At 29.1% G+C, this 26,011-nt stretch overlaps 1 protein-coding gene across 7 annotated transcripts in view; it reads right to left on the bottom strand.

Moving 5' to 3' along the window:
* The window catches only part of LOC107446576 (uncharacterized), a 116,585-nt gene that overhangs the window by 72,905 nt on the left and 17,669 nt on the right, over positions 1-26,011 (bottom strand). For 4 of the 7 annotated variants that reach the window (XM_071186737.2, XM_071186743.2, XM_071186739.2 and 1 more), the window contains 9 exons: positions 16,567-18,170; positions 15,469-15,538; positions 13,886-14,107; positions 12,812-12,915; positions 11,373-11,426; positions 9,814-9,968; positions 7,985-8,149; positions 7,232-7,414; positions 5,897-6,109 (listed from right to left, as the gene is read on the bottom strand). In XM_071186737.2, the coding sequence (XP_071042838.2) occupies positions 5,897-6,109; positions 7,232-7,414; positions 7,985-8,149; positions 9,814-9,968; positions 11,373-11,426; positions 12,812-12,915; positions 13,886-14,107; positions 15,469-15,538; positions 16,567-18,170 (2,770 nt within the window). The remainder of the gene's footprint in view (positions 1-5,896; positions 6,110-7,231; positions 7,415-7,984; positions 8,150-9,813; positions 9,969-11,372; positions 11,427-12,811; positions 12,916-13,885; positions 14,108-15,468; positions 15,539-16,566; positions 18,171-26,011) is intronic. The other 3 variants (XM_071186740.2, XM_071186741.2, XM_071186742.2) reach the window with 2 other exon arrangements.

The raw sequence follows: 26,011 nt of genomic DNA, 5'->3' as shown, positions 1-26,011 counted from the left end.
CACAATACCCTAAGGAGTTTCTAAGGACTTATTTGGAAATCTAAGTACAGTACAGAACCCGTTATCCGGAACCCAGAAAACCGGAAAACCAAAAAACCGGAACAATATTCGATAAATTTTCTCGCCATTTTCTAAAAAAATTTTTTTTTCCTCATAAGATTTTATGATTTTTTCTTCTTTTTTTAAAGATGCTTACCTTACCAACATTTTTTCTTACTTTTAAGATTATTTCCATTTTTTTTTTTTTTTTTTTAGTTGTGTTTAACAATAAAAAAAAACGGCTTTTTGTAGCGATTCAGAAAACCGGAATAATCAGTTATCCGAAATAGCGTTGGTCCCGACCGTTCCGGATAATCGGTTCCCTACTGTAGTTCCAAGTACTCCTTGGAGACTTTTTTATTTCCAAGGCGTATAAGGAGTCTGTACGCACCCTGAGATTGTTTCTGGAAACTTCTTTTAGACGAATAGAAAATTTCAGTTTAGCAAGGCTTAGACAATCGAAACTTTAGACGACCTTGATTGCACAAGTTTCTGTTAAAGTTTAGATTGAAATTGCTGTTATAGCTTATGGACATAGTCCTAGAATTCTTGTAAATAATAAAATTATGAAAGTATATATACTTATAATTATATCTGTGCAATTTATTTGCAGTAAATATAATAGTGGAACCCCAGTTTTACGCTGCCCGTTTCGTACCTAATCCCACTTCCTACGTCATTTCCTGGTGGTACGTGAAAATTGCCTTAGGCAATAATATTCATTTAATTGCCCATACTGATGATGTTAAATTTTAAGTTACCCTTTAAAAGAAAATTCTTCTTTATACGTTTTTATAACAGATCAAAACCATTCTTTTGCTACAAAGCCTGCAAAAAATTTTTCAGATTTTTTTTTTAAGAAAGACTTTTTTATTAGATGTTTGGGAGAGGGGATTTCCTCCTTTAGCCAAAATTAGAAATGTAGTGGGATTGGGTAGGCATGAGAAGGGCAGTGAAAGGAAGTATGTGAGCTTAATTGCAAAATTTGCGAATGGAATTTTCCCCAGCAAACTTCAGCCTTTGAATCTTGTAATTAACCAATCATTTCTTTTTCTTGATTCCAAAGACCAGCAAGATGCATCGAAAACAAAAATAAATGTTCTGGAAGCTCTAAATTTGATTTCTACAGCGCCGGATAGTGTCCACTCAAATGCATTACAAATGGGTTTAATGAAGCGCCTAAGGGTCAAATGCACCTTTTTCCGTATTCAAAGGGAGCATTGGCCCTTCGAAATAAAATCGCATGCCTGATCTTTCGAAGGATATTAACTCTCAAATCCACATCTCATTACTTTCCAATTCCTTCAATATCTGATTTAATGTCTGCTCCCAATGATTGTGATAAAAACGATGAAGATGAGTAAAAAAATATCGGAGGACACACCCATAACTTACCTATAGTATGAAAGCATAAAAATGCTAAAACAAAGCATTTGCAAATGTAAACTATAAAGCAAACAATAGTAAGAATTAAGAGCGATACTGATAAAATGGTATCTAAAAACACATTTTTTCGAGTAGTTCATTTTGTAAGTGTAAATTTTTGAAAAACATTCTTAAATTTTCTTTAACCCGATTTTACGTTATCACGCTTCATGTGTTTTTAAAGCTTGTCCAAAGGAAAACTCAAAACCACAAATCGCATTATTTTATTGCTTTAAAGTTCTGAGGAAAAATTAATAGAAGTTCAAAAAATTATTAAGTGCTATCGAATAAAATTATCTGGTGCCAAGAGTTTTTAAGTCTAATAACTCTGAAACATTTGTGAATATAAACCATTAAGCAAATTTGCAAACAGTAAGTATTTAGCAAAATATTGTTGAAATACCAAAAAAAGAATTTTTTTCTTTGTTGTAAAGATTACATATTTTTTCTAGTTTATCATGCGTCAAGTTCTGAAAAAATTGCACAAAATTTTTCTTTTTATCCAGATTTTACGTTATCCCGCATTTTGCATTTTTAAAGCTAGTCCAACGGAAAATGTAAAATCTGGGCTTTAGTTTTAGTTTTATTATCCACTAAATTCATGATATTGTTAATGTCAGCCTGCAACATATTTTTTAGTAACTGAAAATTAATTAATGAAAATAATTGTGCCTACTTGATAAAAAAAATTAGATTAAAATATAGCATAAAAATTGCAGAAAGCACCATAAAAAAAGTACTTGAAATTCAGACGAAAAAACACCACAAAAAAGAAGATAATTTACGTTGGTTGCAAAAGTGGTTACATATAAATTATTTGATTTGTTAAAATATTTAAATTAATAAAAAAATAATTTTTATCTTTTTAATGTTTTTGATAAAAATATATAAAATTTAAGCATTACAAATAAAATAGAACAAGAGGAAAACACGCAATACATATCAGTAAAAAGCTGCAGTACATTTTTGTAGAATAGATCGTATGTGAGATATAAAAATTTTGATTTTCACACATTGAAGAGATAAAATAATCAAGATGATAAAAAGATAAAATAATTTATATTTAATTATACGTAAATAAATTTAACTTTTTTGAACAAGTAAACAAATACTATGAAACAAAAGACTGAATAGTATCAGAAAAAAAAAGATTGCATTCAGTAAACAAATAAAATGAAAATTTTACATAAACAAAAAATCCATTTAAACAATAAAGCAAAGCAACATAATAAGAGAAACTAAAACAAATGCTTGTTACGAAAGGTGTGCAAATCTTAACAAAATTTGGCTATTTATTGAATTGCATGAAATTATTATAATTTTTTTTTAATTTTAATGTAAGGCAGAGTGAGTGGCAATTTTCTTCCAAATTTTACTGCACAATAAAAATCTAATATGAAGTAGATTTATAAGTTATGTTGCTTATTTTACATCAAAAATAAGTTACCTTACATCAAATGATATGTTTTTCAAGTAAAACAATAGGTATTTAGCTATCTTGATTTTTTTTCAGATGTTGCACAACAAATTTACAAAGATAATTATCATTTACCCTGTATAAAAGCAGAGAACTATATAGAAAATAGTGTGTAGAGTGAATAGCTGTCAAGATTTTTTTGTTTGTTTTTGTTTTTATTATGGAATTTTAAGCAAGCATATTACAGGCTATAATGTGATTTTTTGATGTTTTTTTTAGTGTGAATTTTGCTGATAAATAAACTTCAATACAGAATTAAGAACAAAAAGAGCGAATTGTCCACATTTTTTTTTTCAAAAAACTTTTAAAGGAGGAAATTTTTTTTTTGTTGAAATATACAATATTATTACTTTACTTTTTTTTAAAAAAAACTTTCCCTTAAAAAAAAAAGAAGTTATTTTAAACTATTTAGTTGAAAAGTAATACTATTTTTTCAATTTATGAAAAAAAAATAATATCAATATTAAAATACAAAATTCAAACTTCAAAAAACCCAACTTAAGAAAAAAATATTAGTGATCAAAATTCCATGTACATGCATCTATTCTGTAACTTCATGCAAAACGAAAAATAGTAATACATTAAGGTGCATTTGGAAATCAAGCAAACAAAAAACCACAATTTGATTGCTCGCACAAACCTACCTGTTAAAAAATGCAAATATTTATATCTAAATAAAATCAAACTAAACTAACATCAAAAATGCAGAAGTTAAAAACACTTATTTAAAAGAAGTGTTAAAATAGTTAAAATAAACTAAATTATAATGGTACTCATAGAATGTTTTAATAATAATTCATTCACAAATTAAATAAAACATTCTATTGTGCAAAAGGGCAACTAAATTTCAAAAAAAGAAAAAGACATTTCAAGAAGGTTTGCAAAATAGAAAATAAAAATAATTACATAGTAGTCTTTATCATTTAAAATTTTAATGCTGTTAAAACTTTTTTAACTTCAAATTCAAGATTTTTGCCCATTAGAAAATTATTATAATTATTAAATATGAATAAATATAAAATGAGATATCTAACTTTTATAAGTTCTTAATAATGTTTAGTAACTTCCTTATTGCCGTTATAAAAGTTCGTCATTATTAAGCTTCAAAACAACTTTCATTTAAGAACTACTATCTAATAATATAGATACACGATCTTTTATTATAAGAAATAATTTGGTTCAAACCTAGTTCATTAATCAAAATTTTGAGAAGACCAAAATCCAAAAGTATAATCATCCAGTTGAGTATAACGACCCATGAAAATTTGCTTTATTATGGCGATTGAATAAGATTTACATCATCTTTCAAATTAAAACAGTAGAGTCTATTTCTCTTTTGTAAGGTGATACCTAATTATTCTTGCTTCAATTAACACTAAAGAGTTCATAGAAGTTATCACGTTTCTCCTGTTGCTTCATAATGCAATTATCAAATTGACTTTTGTAATTTTTATCCCGATAGATATTTTAGAGATTAAGGATCAAGGATTTGAATATTTATAATACTGACTTAAATACTCGAATTATTTTTAAAGAAATTATCATGCCAAATCTGTTTTGAATCACCAGTACATGTACTTTCTTTAACTTATCAGGTATTTAAAACATCAACTTAGCATCACTTCATAAAGAAATATCAAAAAGCATACCGAGGTCGAAAAATAATTGAATATTGACGTAATTATAGAGGTTAGAATAACAAATGTATCTAAAATTAAGTTTCACTTAATGACAAGTTTTGTACCCTACTAATATTTAATCTTTTTAAAAATGATAGCTACTGATTACATACAGATAAACGTATGCGTAATTCTAAATTTATAGGATCAATTACTATGCTAGCTATTTAGAATTATCAAGTGTAATCCAAAATTTTTAGAACAAATTTTCCAACAAATGAAACAAGGAACATTTTTTTTATTGGTATAATTATTCAATACAATCTTAGTAACTCCCTAATAAGTTTTTTCTATTTTCCTCCATTTTTGATATTCTTCTGCTTTGTCACATTTCCACTTTTTTCCATTCTAAGTGTTATGGTCGGTATTTAAACTTTGAGAAATTTTAAGGAAGAGAAATATATCTCATCACTACTATTATTAATAATTGTTTAGAGTAAGAGATGTTAAATTTCTTCCACAGTGGGGAAAACCACCCCAGAGAAAAAACAGGTTTTCCCCAACACAAGTGGGAGAAATAATAGAAACTCTTTTTCAAAAAAAAAAAAAAAAAATCTAATATTAAAACAATTTTTAAGTAGTTTACAAATAAGTTAATAGTATTAATATCCAAGTTATTTAATAATAGAATTCCTAATCAAATACGGTTAAGTATAAATACTCAAACTGACTCTTAGATAATAGGATAAATAGATTTTAAAAATTTGTACAAAATTAAATTTTCTTATCTACCATATTTGAGGAATGTTGTTTATCTTTTAGTACTTTCTTATAATTTATCATTATTTGGGTGGGGCGAAAACAACAATTCTTACCATTATTACTTTTAATTAAAAATGAAAAAGAAATTGCTTATCTCCTGTTATTTGTTAAAGAATTAGTTTACTTCCTCATACATTTTTAAATGATTTTCATAAAAAAGGAAAATTTTCAAACTTTTATTTAAAAAAATAATTAAAAAAAATAAAAGTAATATTTTGACATTGATATCAATTGTACATTGATTGACATTGATGTCAACTGTATTAAGTAACCTCTTAAAATGAACATCAATCCTTACTAGTCATAATTCTAAAAGTGATGTTCCAACATAAAGTTAAATAAATAAAACAATTTTAAAAATATTCAAAGAATTTAAAATTTAATCCTTTGAAATAGAGGTTCTATTTCAATGGAAATCTAAAACACACTAAGCTCAGTTGGTTTTTTAATTTGAAAACTATTTTTCAATAACAATTAAAATTCAGAATTAAGTAAATTGATGAAATATTCATACTTTTTTCTGGATCTCCTAATCTACTGGCCAATAGTTCACATTGATTCCTTAGGGTTTGAACTTCATCATTGGCAGCTTCTTTTTCTTGAGTCAAATAAGTGACCTTGTTTCTTTCAATGGTCACTTCCCTTTTCAGCATGTCAATATTCTCTGTAAGATCAGCCATTGTATCTTGAAGTTTTTGTTTTTCATTCTCTAACTTACGCAAAGTACCTGAAAATAAATTTTTCTTTTAAAAATACATGATTATCCTTAATATAATTAATTGGTGGCACAAATTTCTATAGTATTTCTTTCTGCTGGAAACAGTAATATTTAAATGATAGTTCTTATTTCAATTTTAAATAAACCTTTTTCTGTAGTTTTGTATGCTATTATATGAGGTTATGTTTAAAAAAAAATTGCAGAAGAGCAAAATGAAATAGACCTTACCGCTTTTACAGGTTGAATCAGCTGTTTTAAGAAAAGATATGGCAGGGTTCAAATATCAGTTAACGGAAAGACAGATGGAAATAAAAGTGGTATTCTTCAACTAATGCTCTAAATACTGATTATGCAATTGTTTCATGACTTATAAACTAATTAAATAAATAAGTTGTTTGCTATAGAAGGGAAGAATGTTTCATCGGGAAAAAGGTAAAGCAAATTCACTTATGCAGTAAGGTATAACAATTCAAATACGTCCTAAAATCGTCAATAAAATTACACATCCTCCAGAAAAAATAATTCTTCAACGCAAAAATAAATAAATAAAAGAGCTTGAAATACATATAAAAAATTTCCTTTTCTTCTTCATTAATAACCGTAGGAGAAAAATAAAATACGTATCTGATGAGGGAGAAAAACAGAATACGTATCTGATGAAGGAGGAGAAAATTAGAATATTGAGTATCAAATTACATATCAGCTTTTTTCTAGAAATATGTGTTTGGTGAGTCCTAATTAAAAGCTTTGATAATTAAAATTTAATATAGGTTTCAAAATTCTTAGCTTTGTCTATCTATAGACAAAATAATTATCAATATTAGTAGTTTAAGAATAAGTCAGAGTATTGTGTAATAAGTTGAAGTTAATGAATTCATAATCATTAACTTTATTAATAAAAGGATAAAGAAGTAGAGAATTTATATTTTAAATAGGGACCCAGAAATAGGGAAATCCTAAGTACAACAGACTCTTAGCTTTAATCAAAACCCTGACTGCTTTTGTCCGATATTTTTTCTTCTAGGTACAGACTTTTATTTTACATCATCGGATATGCTAGGTAAAGAAAAAAAAAATATAAATACACAAATCTAATGCTTGATAATAGAACAAATAACCTAGAAAACCTACCCTCAGTCGCTATTAATTGAAGATGCAGATCATCTCTACTTTTCGTTTCATCCTGAAGCTCCTGAGAAAGTTCTTCATTACGTTTCAGTAAAAGCTTCAAATCTTGATTTTGCTGGTTATCCAGAGCTCGAGTTAACAGATTCAAAACATGGTCAACTGCTTGCCTCAGCCTACGGCTAGCACCTACATAAACAACGAAAAATAAAAATATTTTAACACAGAAAAATAGTACCAATGTCCTTGAAAAACAATACATCAATGGATAGATTTACTTTCGTTAAAATTTAGTCAATCAAAATGCGCATAAAACAGCGTTCCACATTTAATGGGACTAAATTGTTAAATAAGCCATTTATTATTGTAAAAATCATAACATAGAAATCATAAAATTATTGTTTAGGCTCATGAAAATTGCTTCTTCTCTTATAGCTTTTTTTTTTACTGCTTTTGGCAGAGATAAGCTAATGGAAAAGGTAGATAATGGTCACTGTGGTGATATTATCAACCTTTTCCATTAGCTTATCACTATAATTATAGGCAGAGATAAGTTAAATCTTAAAAAATAACAGAAACAACATGGTATGGCCAAAGGTGGTGATGTAGGTACTGTGGTGACATTGCAGTTTATCTTTGACCTCAGATTTAGTTTAAATAAAATGTATAGTTATATTATTTTCAAATTTTCAGAAGTCTCGGTGTTAAAAGCAAATAAAATATATGCCATGTTTGCATGTTAAAAGCAATCTCAAGTACCCAAAACTACATCTTCTCCTTCCATTTCATGATCGTAGGTTCCAACAGCTGAAAACAAGTCCCAGGCTCTGGGTGTGAGATCAGGTCCATCCTCTGCTAACTCGAGATTTGGACATTCACCAAAACTGAGGGAAGCAAAGTCTTCTCTGGAACCCACACTGTGACCTGCATTTAAATAAAACCAAGCATTAAAATCTTTTATAAATTGGTACCTACCAACTTCTCATATATACCCCAGTCAGTGTTTCAGTTTTATACTTTTGAAGGAATCAGAAATGATCCCCCTTCTCTAGCATTGTTTACAGAAATGACCAGATTGTGCCGAAAAAAGTTCTTCATTTGTAGGTTATGTTCATTAAGTCTAAACAAATTTGCACATACACAGACGATATTGTAATAATTGCAAGGACAAAAAAAATTGATAAATACAATAAAGGAACTTTGAGGAAAAGTAAATGAGAAACTAGAGATTAATGAGGGGGAAAAAAATGAAAATAGATCTAAAAATTAATGATAAAATTAAAGGTACAAGTATTTTACATTTATTATTTATTTCATTATCAAGATAAGTAAATTAATGACTACATAAATAAATTAAGAAACAAAATACAGATATATAAAACCCTAATAAGACTAATAACAATATATGGATCTGAAACTTAGGTTTGGTTTAATTCAAAAATTTGGTTTTATCCAACAAAGAAATTTTTAATGTAGAATAATTCAAAGAATATATGGGGCCATTTCTGAAAATAATGCATGGACAAAAAGATGCAACAATGAAATTGAAAAATTAATTGAAGGGTGTAACATACGATATAAGGAAACAGACAGGGCTAAGAACATCAGGAAAAGAAAATTACATAACAGGAAAAGAGGAAGGATGTAATAACAAGATGCCTTCATCTTTTAAGTACTCAGCATGGTCATGTGGGGTTGTAGTAATCTTTCTAATACTTGTCAGATGAACATCTCTGAGCAACTTAACTCTAGTAGTACTCATTCCACAACAAGTGAATAATCAATGAATTAATAGCAGTATTTATCCTTCTCACCTATGCTAAAGCAATCATTTAAAGTCCATAGCCGCCAACATGGATAGGAAAAAATCCTGTAGACTTATACGAAATATAAATTTCATGATAATTGAGACATCGAATTAAATATTTGTTTCACTTTTTTTCTAAATCATGCGGAATTTCATAGCAAAAACCACTGAAAATGCGTTTGAGAAACAAAATAAGACTTACAATGGAATCTGTGCAAATTGAATGAATTGAAAAGAGATGACTCAAAATTGTAATTTAAATTTTAAAATTTTTTTTTGAAAATTTTTTTTTAGTGTGTTCAGAAGCAGTTCCCGTGGGCAGCAGGTTTTCAACCCAATTTATGCTAAAAAACATCATTAAGAGTACAGAAAAGCCTCCCAATAGTCTCCTTTTCCAGAAAATAGCTACTTTTTAAACCTTTTCATGCAAAAAAAGTTGCCATAGTCGCCTCATGCCAGAAATAGTTGCATTTTAGTCACTTGTGGCATCCCTGGAATCAGTGAAAATGTATTTTGTCTACATTCTTTCCAATCTAGAGTAATTCACTTTACATAAAAATTTAAAAGTTCAGAAGTAGTTTTATACAAAGGTGCAGGCTACCTTCACTCATAAATATTAGTTGAAGTTTATTAACTTAAACTTTAATATTTATAAGCCTAGGTTTGCAATCAACTTACACTAATTCATCGTCAGCCATTGTAAAATAATAAATTAAGCTTAAATGCAAAAAATAGACACATACATAAAATAGACAATTCTATTATTAGTTTTTGCACTCACCAGTTTCCTCATCATGGTGTCCTAATGTTCCAGTACGAGATGGAATTAAACCATGCTCATACAAATGACGATTGATGTCACTTTCGATGTCCATGAAGGTCTTTACTAAATCTGACAGCACGTGCAGCAACCTGGAGTTTGTCTGGGCAACATCACTACACCAGGAAATACAAAAATTAATGACCATTATCATTCACTTCAAACTGAATCATATGCCAATAAGTATAGCTGTCAACACTACGAAACCGTAAAAAGATTCACATTAACAAATTAAAAAATATCGCCAAAAATGATCAAATCTTCACATCTAATGATCAAATTTTTACACTTAAAGTGCCAATCTAAATGGTTCAAAGGGTAGATCTCATATATGGAAACTAATTAGTGCTAACTGTTAAGTTATAAAAACAAGCACAAATATGTATTTCTCTGAAAAAACACTTTTTTTATTGACGGTTTTGTATTCTTGATCATTAAAATATGAGGGGTCAATGCGGAAAATTTGGTCTCAATAGTTTACTCATAAGAGAAACTATAATTTTAAATTATGAAATATAGAATTAAAATAGAATCGATTGAATAGTTAGAGAATTCAAACTTCAAAAATGATATTTTTAAAACTTTATAAAGCAGAATCTATTAATTCTGCTTAAATTTTGTCACTTAAAATTACAAAGTTTAAAATAAATATATTTTTCAGTTCAAAATTTATTGACCAGTACCAAATAATAAAAATAAGTTATTAAAAACTATTATTTTGCATAGAATTACAATGGACAAGTAAGCTTTACAATTTAAAAAAAAAAAAAAAAAAAAAAAAAAATTGTGATCAGTATTATAAATTCTTGAGACAGTGCAAAAATTGAAACTAATATAGTCCAAATACCATTCTGTCAAAAAAATGCATATTTTGAGTGAGTACATTTTTGCATCCAATTCTATAACTTAATTATTAGTTAGCACTAATTAATTAGAGCATATGAAAACTAGAACCCTCCAAACTAGTAGGAATGGCACTTAGCGCATGAAAATCCTTGCATTAAAACAAAAGTTACTTAGGGCGTTATCTTTTTTTTGCCTTTAAAAAAATCTTCAATGAGTGTTAAACTTTTTTAATGCAAACTTTACAAAGCTGGTAAAAAATTATAGGTAAATTAAGGAATTAGCTTACCCAGATTTTATTTTTAAAAATAAGATTTAAATAAATTATAATTGACAAGAAAGTAATAAAAACATTTCTCCTTTTTCGAACGTGAAAAAAAAAGTTTTTTTTTTCCTTTTAAAGAAATGAGAGAGCTGACACCTATGATATAATTTATCTCAAAATATATTAACAAATAATAAAGAACTCACAGAGAATTATAATTCTCAACTCACCATAGAGAGCAAAATACCAGTTAGGTGTTAGTGGAGATTTTGTTGTTGTTAATTATGAAAATTTGTTAATGTTACAGCAGGTTAGTATTAGGAAGACCAGATGCTAACATTACACATAACATAGCTGTTAGTAGGCCAGTGGGGTTATTGAGGTTAAAATTAGATTGAAAAACATCACTTACACCTGCCAAGACCTAATATCACAAGATGAAAGCTGGGAACCTGCTAAGCCACCCCTAAAAGTGAAAAATCAATTATCCTCTTCAAAAACGATAGACAATTTTCAAATTACCAGGAAGTTAAAATAAAAGTAAGGAAGCAAAAATTAAAATTAATCTGAGTAATTTCAGAAACACATGTTCTTAAGAGCTACATTGTAACACTGTTGGAAACTATGCAGACTGCAGATTGTACATAACATATCTCACTCAAAATACTAAATTTCCTTCAAAAAATAAAGAAAGAAGCGATGGACACAGGCTTGCTTAAGAAATGCAGCCCACAAGGGCAACCACATTGTCACTATTATGTGACTGGTTTTTGCAATCGAAGAACATTTACAGAAATAAGTGTCTTGCCTAACTACTTTACGCTATAATAGTACTTCAATGAACAACTTGATTCATCACAACTTTATTATTTGTACTCCTATGCATGTTTTAGACAATATATGTGACTCAGAAAAGTGTTCAGAAAAAAATATAGCAAAAAGTGTAAGTTTTAAAATTAATATAAATTTATGCATTAATATCTACAATGAAACTACTCACTAAGCATTAACAATGGGAATTCTTAGTTGCACCTTCTTTTGCACTAACAAAAATTTTATTAATATTTAGACTAACTAATTTAAATTATAAAAACTTTGACCGAGACGGGCTACTCACATTTTTTATTATAAAAAAAACTAGCAAGCAAAATAAAAGGACAATGAGCAATAAGCAAAAGTATAAAGCAATTTAAAAAGAAAAATATATACAAAACATAAAATTACATGAAATATAATTTAGGAGAGAAAATAAGAAGGTAAAATATTTTGTTATATTAATTAGGATACAATCTTCAAAAATGTGAAAAGAAATTCTGCTTTAGGACATGATTCTTGAGATGTTTATTAAATCAAATTTTAAGTTTTTAAATATTTGTATTTGTAACATGAAAAAATGATGATTAAACTATGTACGATTAAGATACGAAAGATTTTTAGAGTTAAATTTATCACAATAGTAGCAAAATTTATTAAAAATTTCTTTTTTACAAGCTTGTATTATGTTTTCACCCTTCATTTTTTGTGAATGTAAATTAAAGTATTGCTTTTTCAAAAAAAAAAAAAAAAAAAAAAAAAAAAAAACTTTTACATGGAAAGAAAATATGCTGATAGAAAATGCAAAATTAATTGTATATGACATTTTAAAGATAATTTTTAAAGGGGTGAATTGATACAGAGTTATTCATATCCATCTCACTGTTTATTATGAATTGAATTACACACCAGGATATAAGGCAAAATATAAAATAAATATTAGGGAATTTAGTTTGAATCTTTAAACATATTTACAATAAATAAGTTTAGCATTTCAATCACTAACATTTTAAATAGAAGGGGAAAAAAAAACATTACTTGATTGATCCATTTTCCATTGAATGCAGTTGTGATTCTTTTTCACTTAACTCTTTATCCTTTTCTTGAATTTTTGATTCTAGACATTTCACTCGTTTTTCAAGCTGAAATATTAAGGGACATAGTATCAACTGTTTTGTAGCTATTTTAAATGTACATATATCTTAATGTATCTAATTTTATACTGTATACCTTGACACACTGGAAATTTTGTACATCTGTTTATTTTATTAAATTGTTGACAGTTGATTTTAAGCAATTAGATACTGTGATAAAATAGTGTTATATGATTTTAAGCAATTAGATAATGTGATAAAATAGTGTTCATTATTTAATTAAAAAGTTTCATTATTTAATTATTACAGAGGTTAATTAGAGTTTTTATGAAACATATTTTAAAAATATAACTCACAAAATGTTTTATAAACCTAGGCATACAGTTGAATAATATAAATAAAATAATAAAATTTTCATTTATTTGCAATTTAAAGCACATGAAAAAAAATAAACAATTATTTACACTCCGTCAGTGTGACTTAGTTTCAATTTCAGAAATATGTATAACCTCAAAGAATGCATACTCGTTAACCTCCATTAAAAAAAAAAATATTTACTATACAATTGCAGAATTTTACACATTTTAAATTTTTATTTCTATACCTTATTGAAAGAATCAACAGTACAGTTATTGGGGTATAATAAGTGGAATTTAGTGTCACGATCAATCTGAAATAAAACCACTATCTTCTCATTCTGTTTTTAGCACTATTAGATGCTAGAAACATCATTTTGTATTACTTAATGACCTACAACCTTAATCAGGCTGAAACATAACTAAAATTCAAGACTTCATTGTCAGAGACAAGCAGGAAATAGTATCCTCACAAGTGCATGTGTGCGAACAAGAATTTTTAAGGTGCAAAACGCAGAAGATTTGAGTCTCAGAGCAGAAATGCAGGATTGACAGCCACTCGAGACTATGCTGCTAATATATATATATATATATATATATATATATATATATATATATACACACACACAATATATATATATATACTCAAAATGGCCAAATACCTCTTGATTATGATCTTGCTGAGATAATAAATCACTGCGCAGTTGTTCATTTACTTCCATGTAAGTAGCAATGTCTCTCTGGAAATCTTTTTGAAGTTCAGCTGTTTTTGAATGTATTAGTTCAATATCTTCTACACCTAGAGAGATACTAGACAATGAACCTTCTGATGCTGACAATTTTTCAACGTCTGCAGGACCACCATGTTGAATAGCTACATCAATCTAATTATGAAAATAAAAATTTATAAATAAAATAGCAAGGAAGAAACAAGAAAATTTTTTATTTCAATTGTTATCGCTGATCACAAAAAATTACTAAGTAAGCAATTAAAATTTCATAAGTAAAAAATTTATTATAAATAATAAATGGAGAAAATAAGGTTGAAATTTAGAAAAACGATCGATTTACAGGGGTTTATTGCTTCAAAGAATATTGTAATATTGAGAGGAGCACGACTTTAATTCATATGCAAGCTCGTCAGGACCATGAAACATTATCCAAATAAAGGAGTTATTGTTGTATTGGATATCGTAGTAGCAAGAATTCACTGTATTAGGTTTGAATGGACAGGCTTTAAATATTCCTATGTATCTTGGGCTATTGTTTAGGGAACTAAGGTTTGACATTTTTGTAGCCATTCTCCATGTAATGATTGCTTGTTGGAAACTGGCGACCATTAATCTAGAGCTCTACAATGTTAATTTCACTATTGGCACATACTTCACCGTATCATGAGAACTTTTTAAGATAATTATTATTTTTTTTAATTGTTAGGTATATAAACTTTTGAGGAAGATAATTTAAAGTGGCAAAATACAAAATTTTAACAAAATCTGCAAAATAGTTTTATTGAAATCAAAATTAAAATATAAATATAACTTTTTGTAGTTTGCTATTTAAGGATACATTCTTAAAAAGGTTTTTTGAATTCCATCAAAAAATTCTCTAGACATGACATAATATACAAAAAGTAAAATTAATATCGTCAATAGCATATCTAATATTAGGCCCTCAAACCATTAAGATTGAGTCTTCATACTTGAATATTCAATCATTAGATCGAAAGTTATTCAGGGTGTTCCGTTTTTATTTTGTACCATGTACAGTAATAACTCGATGCTGACATATCTTATTGACAATTAAAAATACTTTTTTTTAAGATTTACTATTAGATAAAAAGTCTGAAGGCTTGGGGTAAAAAAAAAAAAAAAAATGTGAATAAAGGCAAAATATTTAGCATAAAAAAAACAGGACAACTGTTACAGGGTTGTAATTGGTCATGAAATTAAAATACTGGGTCTTAAAAACTTGCATACATAAATTATAATGCGCAGTTTTTTTTGCATTAAATATTTATTTTCAAAACTAAAGCATTAATTTTTCATTGAAATAAAAATTTAAGCATATTCATGTAACTGCTTAAAGATCAATTTTGTCAAGTTTTATCCAACCACACCAAAATTTAAACACTGCAAAGTTTAATTCACAAAGCAAAAACTTTAATTCATCAAGCAAAAACTTTAATTAATCAGCAAATTAAAAAAAAAAAGAAGAAAATACGGGATTCAAAAAAAAAATTTACCTTTTGTATTTTTTCCTTTCTTTTGTTTGGAACAATTATACGTGGTAAATCATCCTCATATAGTTGTGATCTAAAATATAACAAAAATAAACATTAAGGAAAAACAAAATTAGACTTAAATTAGAATTGATTCTAAAGGTAATTGTCACATATTTATAAATGTTCTTAACAGCCTATAGTGCATTTTCATCGATTCTAAGGATTCAGGGTTGGCACGTTTTCGAAATGTGTCACAACTTTCTACAAGAGATGGTTTTATCTACAGTAAGAACACTCATATTAAAAAAATTTTATGTTAAAAACTCTTATGACAAAAAAATTTACATTTTTCATATTTTAAATAGAATTTTGCAGGCAGTATTTTATGTCAAATATAAAATGCTATTTTTAGTACATAATTTTCTATGTGGTGAAAATTTCGTTTTAATAGATAAGTATAATTTAAATACCCCTTAATGTTATCATGGTTAAGTAAGCCAATCACTTATTGTCCCAAGGCTAAAAATCATACGGATATGATCTCAATAGTCTTGTACTACATCTCTTATAAGAACGTATAAACTCAGAGTGTGTGAGTATGGGGAAGCGTTACTTCTTCCTTTTGTCGATCCTGAAGGGTTTATACAAATATAAAACTTAAAAAGAAAATGATTACAAATTATAACACAGTGAAATATATCCCTTTCAACAGTATGAAAGCTAAATAAATGATAATCACATTACGTTTTTTTATATCATTGTAAATGCTAAAAGAAAATATTATACAAAGGAAAATTTTTTTCACTTTATATTCTTTTTGTTTGCATGTAAATGTCTTTATCAATTTACTTCAACGAAAAAACCATCATTACCAGACGAGTTGTGGTCGGTCTCTGTGGGACATTGTTTCATTTGCACAAACTAACAAAACAGATTGAAGATTCGAAACATATCAACAGAAATATTGCTTTCCTTTAAGCCCGTCACAAAATAATGTGCTTCAACAGCAAGAACGTCAAGCCTGTAGTAAATCCCCCCCCCCCAGTAAATCAATATAAAGATTTGCATGCCTTGTGGGTAATCCAAAAACTAACTATTAAGGAAAAGTTTTCTACTTACTGTAATTCCAAATATTGTGTTTCTTCAAATATTTCTTGGGCAAAATAATTACTCTCTAAATATTTCACAAGTCCATTTTCAATGCTTTTGTTCAACACATCTAAAGTATCAGCAACACTTACATCTAACTCACTATTGAGAGATTGAAAACTATCATCAAGAATCTTTTTCTTATGTACAACTATTTTGGTACGCAACTGGTTGCACAACTTCACTAGAGCTTTGTGATTCTTCTTCAAAAGAGCTTCGTATTCTTGAGTAGTTTTGTTCAGAAGTTCACACTTCTCTTCCAAGAGATTTTCGATTCTTTTCTGGTATGTGACACACTCCTCAGAATGGTTAGCTTCAATGAAGTTGATGGACTCAGAATGTTCTTTTCTAAGACGCATCTCAGTTTCTTTAAGCTCTTTGGCATGGGACATTTTAAGTGCATCAAGTTCATTGACTTGTGACATTTTAAATTCCTCAAGCTCTTTAACATGGGACACTTTCACTTCATCAATCTTTTTGGTAAGTTCTCCAAGCTTTTCATCATGAGACTTTTGAAGTTCACCGAGCTCAGCAGCATGAGCTTTTTGAAGTTCACCGAGCTCTTCGGCATGAGCTTTTTGAAGTTCACCGAGCTCTTCGGCATGAGCTTTTTGAAGTTTACCGAGCTCTTCGGCATGAGCTTTTTGAAGTTTACCGAGCTCTTCGGCATGAGCTTTTTGAAGTTCACTAAGATCTTTGGCAAGAGACTTTTTATGTTCATCCAGTTCTTCGGCATGAGACTTTTTAAGTTTGTGTAGCTCTTTGGCACAGGACATCCTAAGTTCCCCTGTTGTATCTTCGTGCAGCCTTTTTAAATCATTCAATGCAGATAGATGTTCCAGTTCAAGTTTCTTACGTTCTTGTGAAAATTGTTCTGATGTTGATAAGTGTCTAGCCTCTAAATCCTCTTGATGCTCTTCAACAAGATCAGCTATCTGTTTTTGAAGAGAAATCTCTATATTGTTCTTTTCATCCCACGCTTCATGAAGCTCTTTGTCTTTTACGCTTAATAATTTTTCGTATTCTTTGATATCAGAGAGAAGTTGTTCTTTTTCAATTAACCACTCGTCTTGGCATTTCTGAATTTCTGACAACTGTTTCTGATTTTCATTAATTATTTGCTGTATTTTCATTTCCTGCTCTTGGCATAGCAGCTCAATTTGCTTCGCCATCTGTTCTTGCATATTATCTTTATCACTTTTTATTTTATCGATTTCTAATTCTAACTTTTTTACAGCTTCATTCTTTTCTAGATTTAAATTATTTTCAAGCGATTCTTTGAGCAAGCAAAGATGGTCATCATACTTTTCTTTTACAAGTTCAAAATATTTATCACACTTTGGACAATAATCTCTGTCATAGGCAGGCCTAGATGAATCTAAAGAAACTTTGCGGCTGAAGTTTGCTTCTGAGTCAGTAGTAATGCATTCAGTTCGATATTCACTATCAGTCAAGGACAAAAGACTGACACAGGATAAAGGAGGTTCCTCCATAATTAAATTATCATCTGAATTTGTGAAATTGTCATTTTCAATTGTTCTATTTTCTAGTGATATGTCTTTAAGACCACTTTGCTATAAAAGAAAATATAGAAGGATTAAATGATAAGGACTGCATAATAAAATAGTAAGCAAAATGTATCTTCAAAATTTGTCTAAATGTCATAACAGGAGAAAAATTATAAGCTGCAGTAAATCTGTAAAATATTAATTTTAATAACTAAAAATAAATAATTTATAATTATTGTAAAATACACAATATTACCAATGTTCTTCCTAAGAGTTTTTAGAAGGGCGACACACCCTGCCTGCCCTTTTATCCCTATAAATGTCCCTTGCCTTAAATTAATTAACCGTTAAAATAATAATTACACACAAAAATTACCTGAGCATATAGGTTTATTTCTGATTACTATTACAAATATTTACTTTATTAATTAGGATTATTTTCAACTAGTAAAATTATTTTTATCTTTTTTTTTCAAGGGGTACATTAATAAATTTTTTAAGTGATTTTAAATATTTTAAAAATAAATACCTACTTTTTTTTTTTTAGAAAAAAATTCACCTTTAAATGTTTGTTTTCTAATAATTATCAGTATAAATTACAGAAAAAATGCAAATTGCTAATAAAAAAAATTATTATTTTTTTTTTTTTGGAAAAAAAAAAAAAATTATGTACATAGATTGTTTCTTGGAATGCCTTTAATTATTATCTATAAGCTACAAATTTTTCTCTTATTTACATAATGAGTGAAAATTACTTTTTAAAATATACACACAATATAGTATAAGACAGTAACTTAAAAATTGTTGAGGATCAAATTCAGTTATTACATGATATTTTCATTTTATAAATTTTATGATTTTGATAAATTTTTACGGTGTTACGAGTGTGCCCTTTCAAAACTCAAAGTACCTTTTTCTGTGAAGAAACACCCTGTCCTTCTTTATTCCTAGGGAGAACTCTGAAAGCTTGCACATAATGTGCAAGTATTTAACGAGATTCAGGATTCAATGAATGAATGTTATGCTTGGTACATGCACTCTTTTAATGAGTAATTTTCTCACTTTCTCTTGGATTTAAAGAAAGAAATAATTTTGAAAGCATGAAATAGTAGCATTATTGATAAATTATATCAAAAAATGATAAAAATAATTGAATGATAAAATTAAATTCAGTAAAAGTATTTAGGTATACAGAATTATTATGAAATATGCTTTGATGCCATTTAAGAAAGAATATTCACTGAAGGGTGCAACCTTAAGAGAAGCTAAATTCAATACCAGATCAGCTTATTGTCTCATTTTTAGAAGATTGGGATAGAATATTAAGAGGTTTTTAATATCAAATTTAATAAAAACCATTTAAAAATCAAACATATTTTTATCATCATTCATAATTTCCTAAATTTTGTTTTCAACGAAATTTAATTTTATCACAAAGGATTATTTACTCTTGCAATTTTTTGGTTTTAATATCGTCAGAGCATTTTCAGTTTCAGAGTTACTAGAAAAGATTATTCATGTAAAGGTGTGCTTTTAATTAAGATATTTAAAATATTGAAAAGAAAAAGATTTATCTAATAAAAGAAAAGATTGAAAGCACAAATTTCTTAGATAAAGGAGAAAAAATGCTTCCACATGCAATATGTAAGCAATACAAGTTTGTTGCTTTTTATGTTTAAATATTTTGTACTAATCATGAATTAGGATTTATCGAGCATTTTTCAATTTCCCGAATCACTTGTTACAAACTATAAAAAATATGTACAGAACATAATGAAATTACATACAGTAAGTGCACGCTTCTACTTTATAAATAAATATTCAACTGTAGGCAATTAAACTAAAATCAATTTTGCTTTTAGCTAACTATTTCACCTGTAGACAATGAATTAAAAATTTGCTTATTTTTATATTTCCTAAATTTATGAAAAACAAAGTAACTTAAATTATAATGCCTAATAAAAGAAATTCTCTTAAATTTCAAATAAGTGATAAAATCTAATGCTTGCAAAATTCAATGAGATTTAAGAGTTACTTCAATAATTTGACTTCACAAAACTATTAAGGAAAAAAAAGTCCAGTTTACACTAGTCAGTACTGATTTTTAGCTAATTCACATTTAAATTTTTTGTTTTAAAACTTAAGTGAGTATATTTATTATGAGTAAAGTGTCATTACTGTCCGCGCCCTCATTGGCGAGATTGTAATGCGCCAAGCGTAGCTTTCTAACATTCTTTTCTCATTCAATAAAAAATTACCAAACGTTACAGTCCACTAGACTCTATTAGCTCCGACATCTTTGGTCCGTCGAGCCGGAGCAGAACTAGCCTCAATATGAGCACAATTAACTCAATAACAAATCTTAATCGCCAACGTGGGGCAATTAAAACAAAAATAAACAAAATCCAAAAATTTTTGGAAGAACATTCAACGCAGCAGGATGCAAGCGCCGCTGCCATCATTCTCAAAAAGAAACTGAAAGTAGCAATGGAACTACAAGCATCGATATCAGAACTGATAAAAGGATATACGCTACTTCCGGAAGAAATTGATCTGAAAGATAATCTAGATGTTGCTCAAGATATAGAAGATGAAATCGAAGAAATAGAGGTAAAGATTAATATTTTACTCTCTAAAATTGATAATAATAAACCTAATGAAACGGAATCAAATGCTTTATGTACCAATATATATAAAATTCCGGATTTACCCCTACCTTTCTTTTCCGGAAAATATGAAGAATTTCAAAATTTTAAAATTCAATTTAATTCTATTATTGGAAATAATAAAGAGTTGAGCGACACACAACGACTGTGCTATCTTAAAAGTTGCCTCAAAGGTGAAGCAAAACGCCTTGAGTCAGCCCAAGATACATTTGAATCTTTATGGTCTTCACTTGAAGATAGATACGAAAACAAACGAGCAGTTATCGATTGCCATGTTAATAAATTATTAAATTTTTCAAGAGTCCCTGACGCTCCTAATCAGCTCATGCAATTAATCGATAACACTAAATGTAATTTACGAGCATTAAACTTGCTTGAATTTAAATCAAATGAACTATCAGATACATTGATAATGCACATTTTATTCCAAAAACTCGATCCAGAAGTTAGAAAAAGTTTTGAAATGAAATTGTCGAAAAACGAAATACCCAAACTAGACAATTTTCTAAGTTTTTTGGAAGAACGTTCTAGAATTATGCAAGGTCTTAATATTAAAGAGGAAAGAAAGAAGCCCCATTTTAGTTCAAGGCCAAATACAGAGAAAATGTATTTAATTAAATCGAAAGTGAATAACCCATGTTTATTAGGTTGTAGGGAAAGTCATAAACTTTATAAATGCGATAAATTCAAACGAATGAGTGTAAATCAGCGAATTGAAATAGTAAAAACTCATAATTTGTGTTTTTCATGCTTAAATAAGCACTTTCCTAATCCTTGCATGTCTAAATACACTTGCTTTTGTAAAAGCAAAGATCATCATTCTTTACTTCATGAAAATATGAGAAATGAGTCATTTACATTCGATACAGCAGTAGAAGAGAAAAGGGAGACAGACATCTTGTCACCCCTCTCCCCTCCTTTCACTCCTTCGAACACTTTGTTTACGAATAAAAACGAAAATGCTAATTGCGTGATTTTAAATACGGCGGTTGTTTATATTAAAGATGGGCAGGGCATATTTAGACCATTAATAGCCACTTTAGATAGCTGTTCAAGTTCGAATTTAATAAGCAGTAGAGCTGCTAATTTATTGGGTTTAAAGAAACAAAAAACAAATGTTCCGATTTCTGGTGTTAATGACTCGTGCATTACAGCTAAATCATTTGTTCGTACCGAGTTAACAAATGAAGAAAATAATAAATCTTATTATTTAGACTTGTTAATAGTTCCAAAAATTGCGGTTCTTCCACCCACATTTGTAAACATATCGAATTTAAGTTTATCTGAAAGAATAAAACTTGCCGATAATAATTGGAATAAACCAAAACGAATTGATGCTCTTTTAGGAGCAGAATTATTCTTCGAACTATTGGGTACGAATAAAATTAAAATTAAAGATTCCCAATTAATATTAATTGAAACGTTTTTTGGTCATGTTGTATCGGGAGTTGCGAACAACTTTAATTCTAATTTAGAGAAAATTAACGATTCGTGTTTTTTACTTGCTGGAACCGAAAATCTTGATAAGGCGTTAAATTCCTTTTGGGAAATAGAACACGTAAACGAAAATAAACCAATAGTTGATGACGAATTAAACTATTGTAATGAGCATTTTTTAAATACTCACTACCGAAAAACAGATGGTAGATACGTGGTTGAATTGCCGATTAAACAACAATATTCAGCTAATATTTCATTAGGTGATTCAAAACAAATTGCGTCTAAGAGATTAAAACAATTATGGAATCGCTTAGATCGTGATCCTAAATTAAAAGAATTGTACATTAGTTTTATTCGCGAGTACGAATCTTTAGGTCACATGGAAGAAATTTGCGATGATTCAATTCCGGATGAAGGATATTTTTTACCCCATCATGGTGTATTGCGACCGTCCAGCACTTCAACTAAATTAAGGGTTGTTTTTGATGGGAGTTGTAAAACTACGAATGGAATGTCCTTAAATGATTTTTTATGTAAAGGCGGAATCCTACAGGACGATCTTTTTACAATTATGGTTCGTTTTCGAAAGCATATTTTCGCATTTACGGCCGATATAAATAAAATGTTTCGGCAAATCGAAATAAATCCGTTGCAAACTAAATATCAAAAAATTTTGTGGAAAGAGGGGAGGGAGGAACCTCTCAAGGTGTACAATTTGAAAACCGTTACCTATGGTTGTGCATCCAGTCCCTATCTTGCTACAAGAGTTCTACATCAAATTGCAACCGATGAAGAAAAGGATTTTCCTATTGCCTCTAAGGTTCTAATGGAGGATTTCTATATGGATGACTGCCTTTCGGGGTCAAGCAGTATTGAGAAATTTAATGAACTAAGACAACAACTAACTAAGCTCCTTCAAAAGGGTCAAATGAAATTACATAAATGGCGTTGTAATGCCATTGATACTTCAACGGAATCATCTCAATCGTTTCCCTTCAAACAAGATTGTGCAGATACTACCATAAAAACTCTGGGAATACTGTGGAATAGTAGAAAGGATACTTTTCACTTCAATGTCACAACGGCTTTAAGCTCGAATTACACTAAGCGTGAAGTGCTAAGCCAAATTGCCAAAATCTTTGACCCATTGGGCCTACTTGGTCCTGTTATCTGCAGTGCTAAAATATTCATGCAGCAATTGTGGCTTTTAAAATGTGAATGGAACGAAATGATTCCACCTCACGTCTACCAAAAATGGGACAAATTTTTACGATCTCTTTCTTACATAGAAACTTTGCATATCCCAAGATGCATTATGATCCTGGAACTAACGATTATTCGACTTCATGGCTTTGCAGACGCCAGTGAAAAGGCCTACGGTGCCTGCATCTACATACAAACTGTTTCCAATTCCAATGTGCCTTCCAGTCAGCTAATTTGCAGCAAAAGCAGAGTGGCTCCTATTAAGACCATAAGTATCCCCAGACTTGAACTTTCAGCTTGCTTACTATTGTGTCAACTCGTGCATCGAGTTATTTCATATCTAAAATTTAAATTCGATCAAGTCATCTTGTACTCCGATTCCACGATCGCATTAGCTTGGATCAAGACCTCACCCCATCTTCTTAAGACTTTCGTCAGCAATCGAGTGGTACAGATACAAGAACTGTCCAAGGACTTTCTATGGAAACACATTGCATCAGAAAACCCGGCAGATGCCTTGTCCAGAGGTCAAGATGCCTTTGTTTTTTCTACCAATAAACTTTGGTGGAAAGGCCCTGTGTTCCTGAGTGAGAACATAATTAAAAACAATGAACCTGAACTAGATTTAATTCCTGATTGTGAACCTTTTCAGAAAGAACTGAAACCAGTTCTGCTACTGACTTCAATCACCAACAATGACTTTATTGATGACTTTTTAAATCTTTCAAATAATTACATGAAACTAATAATAATTTTAGCTTTTATTTTTAGGTTTCTTTCAAATTGTAGAAATGTGAATAAATTTAGGGGTCCTCTCAATGTAAAAGAATTAGATAAAGCCAGAAATGTTATTATAAAACAGGTGCAAGGTGAGTACTTTGTTGCAGATATCTCAGCCTTAAAAAAAGGTAAGCCTGTTCCTGTAAATAGTAAATTGAAATTTTTGAATCCCTTTTTAGATCAGGATGGTTTGCTTAGAGTTGGTGGTCGGTTGACCAATTCTAATTTGAATTATAATTCTGTTCATCAAATAATATTACCACCTGGTCATAAACTTTCTAAGATTATTTTTTCTTATTTTCATTTTAGAGATTTGCATGTTGGTCCTCAAGGACTATTAAATACGGTAAGACAAATTTTTTGGCCAATCAGTGGCAGAAAATTAGCTCGTCAAGTTGTGCACGATTGTGTGCAGTGTTTTAAAATAAGGCCAACAGTCTCTTCTCAAATAATGGGTGATCTCCCTCCTGAGAGGGTGGTTCCTAGCCCACCCTTTTCGAACGCAGGACTTGACCTGTGTGGTCCATTTTGGATTAAATATCGTAACCAGAGAAAGGGGTTATATAACAAAGTATATGTAGCTATTTTCATATGCATGGTCACTAAAGCTGTACATTTTGAATTATTGTCTGACTTAACAGCTAGTGCTTTAATAGCTACACTTAAACGGTTTTTTGCCCGCAGAGGTAAAAGTTGTACTATATCTTGTGACAATGCGTCCAATTTTGTTGGCGCTTCGGCGGAGATAAGCAAATTCTTAAAGTCTTTAAATGCTAAAAAAGATAATTTATCTGGTTTCCTTTCATCGGAGCAAGTACTGTGGAAATTTCTACCCCCTCGTTCACCAAATTTTGGCGGATTATGGGAGAGAGGAGTCGGACAATTCAAATATCACCTTATAAGAACCATTGGTTCTACGAAATTAACAATTGAAGAATTTTTAACTATAACTATTCAAATAGAAGGTATTCTTAATTCCCGTCCTCTTTCTCCTATGTCATCTGATCCAGAAAATTATGAAATTTTAACTCCTGGACATTTTTTAATTGGAAGAGCAATTAATGCACTTCCTGAGCAAAATTTGATTGATTTTAAAGAAAATTTGCTTAACCGATGTCAGAAAACTCAAAAAATTGTTCAAACAATTTGGAAAAATTGGTGTAACTCTTATCTCAGTCATTTACAACAAAGATCAAAATGGTTGTTTCAAAAACAAAATGTAAAACCAGGTATGATGGTTCTGGTAAAAGAAAGCAATTTACCTATATGTAAATGGGTTATAGGACGAATTTCTGAAATTATCACCGGTAAGGATTATAATGTCCGTGTGGTTTTCGTACGCACACCTCATGGAATTTTCAAAAGAAGCATTTCAAATATTGCTGTATTACCAATTGTTAACAATACTTAAATTTATATGTTGAATTCAAAATGTGAAAAAATAATTGTATTAATATTGCTTAAATTTGTATTTTTATTATTATTTCTATTATTATTGTTATTTTTATGATTATTGAAACATTCAAATGTCAGAATATTTCAATGGGGGCCGGGATGTCCGCGCCCTCATTGGCGAGATTGTAATGCGCCAAGCGTAGCTTTCTAACATTCTTTTCTCATTCAATAAAAAATTACCAAACGTTACAGTCCACTAGACTCTATTAGCTCCGACAATTACTATTAAACATTTCTAACTTTATCAAGTGAATGGCAAAAAGAAAAAAAAAAAGAAGTTTAGGATTAATTATTTATTATTATTTTTTTTTTATGAAAGATAATATTCTTACAAAAATCATACATTTGCTAAAGAGGATGGCG

The sequence above is a fragment of the Parasteatoda tepidariorum genome, chromosome 9 (genome assembly GCF_982258835.1).
Source record: "Parasteatoda tepidariorum strain Cologne lab strain chromosome 9, Ptep-v5.0, whole genome shotgun sequence".
NCBI classification, from domain to species: Eukaryota; Metazoa; Arthropoda; class Arachnida; order Araneae; family Theridiidae; genus Parasteatoda; species Parasteatoda tepidariorum.
This window is presented reverse-complemented; position numbering and strand designations above follow the sequence as displayed.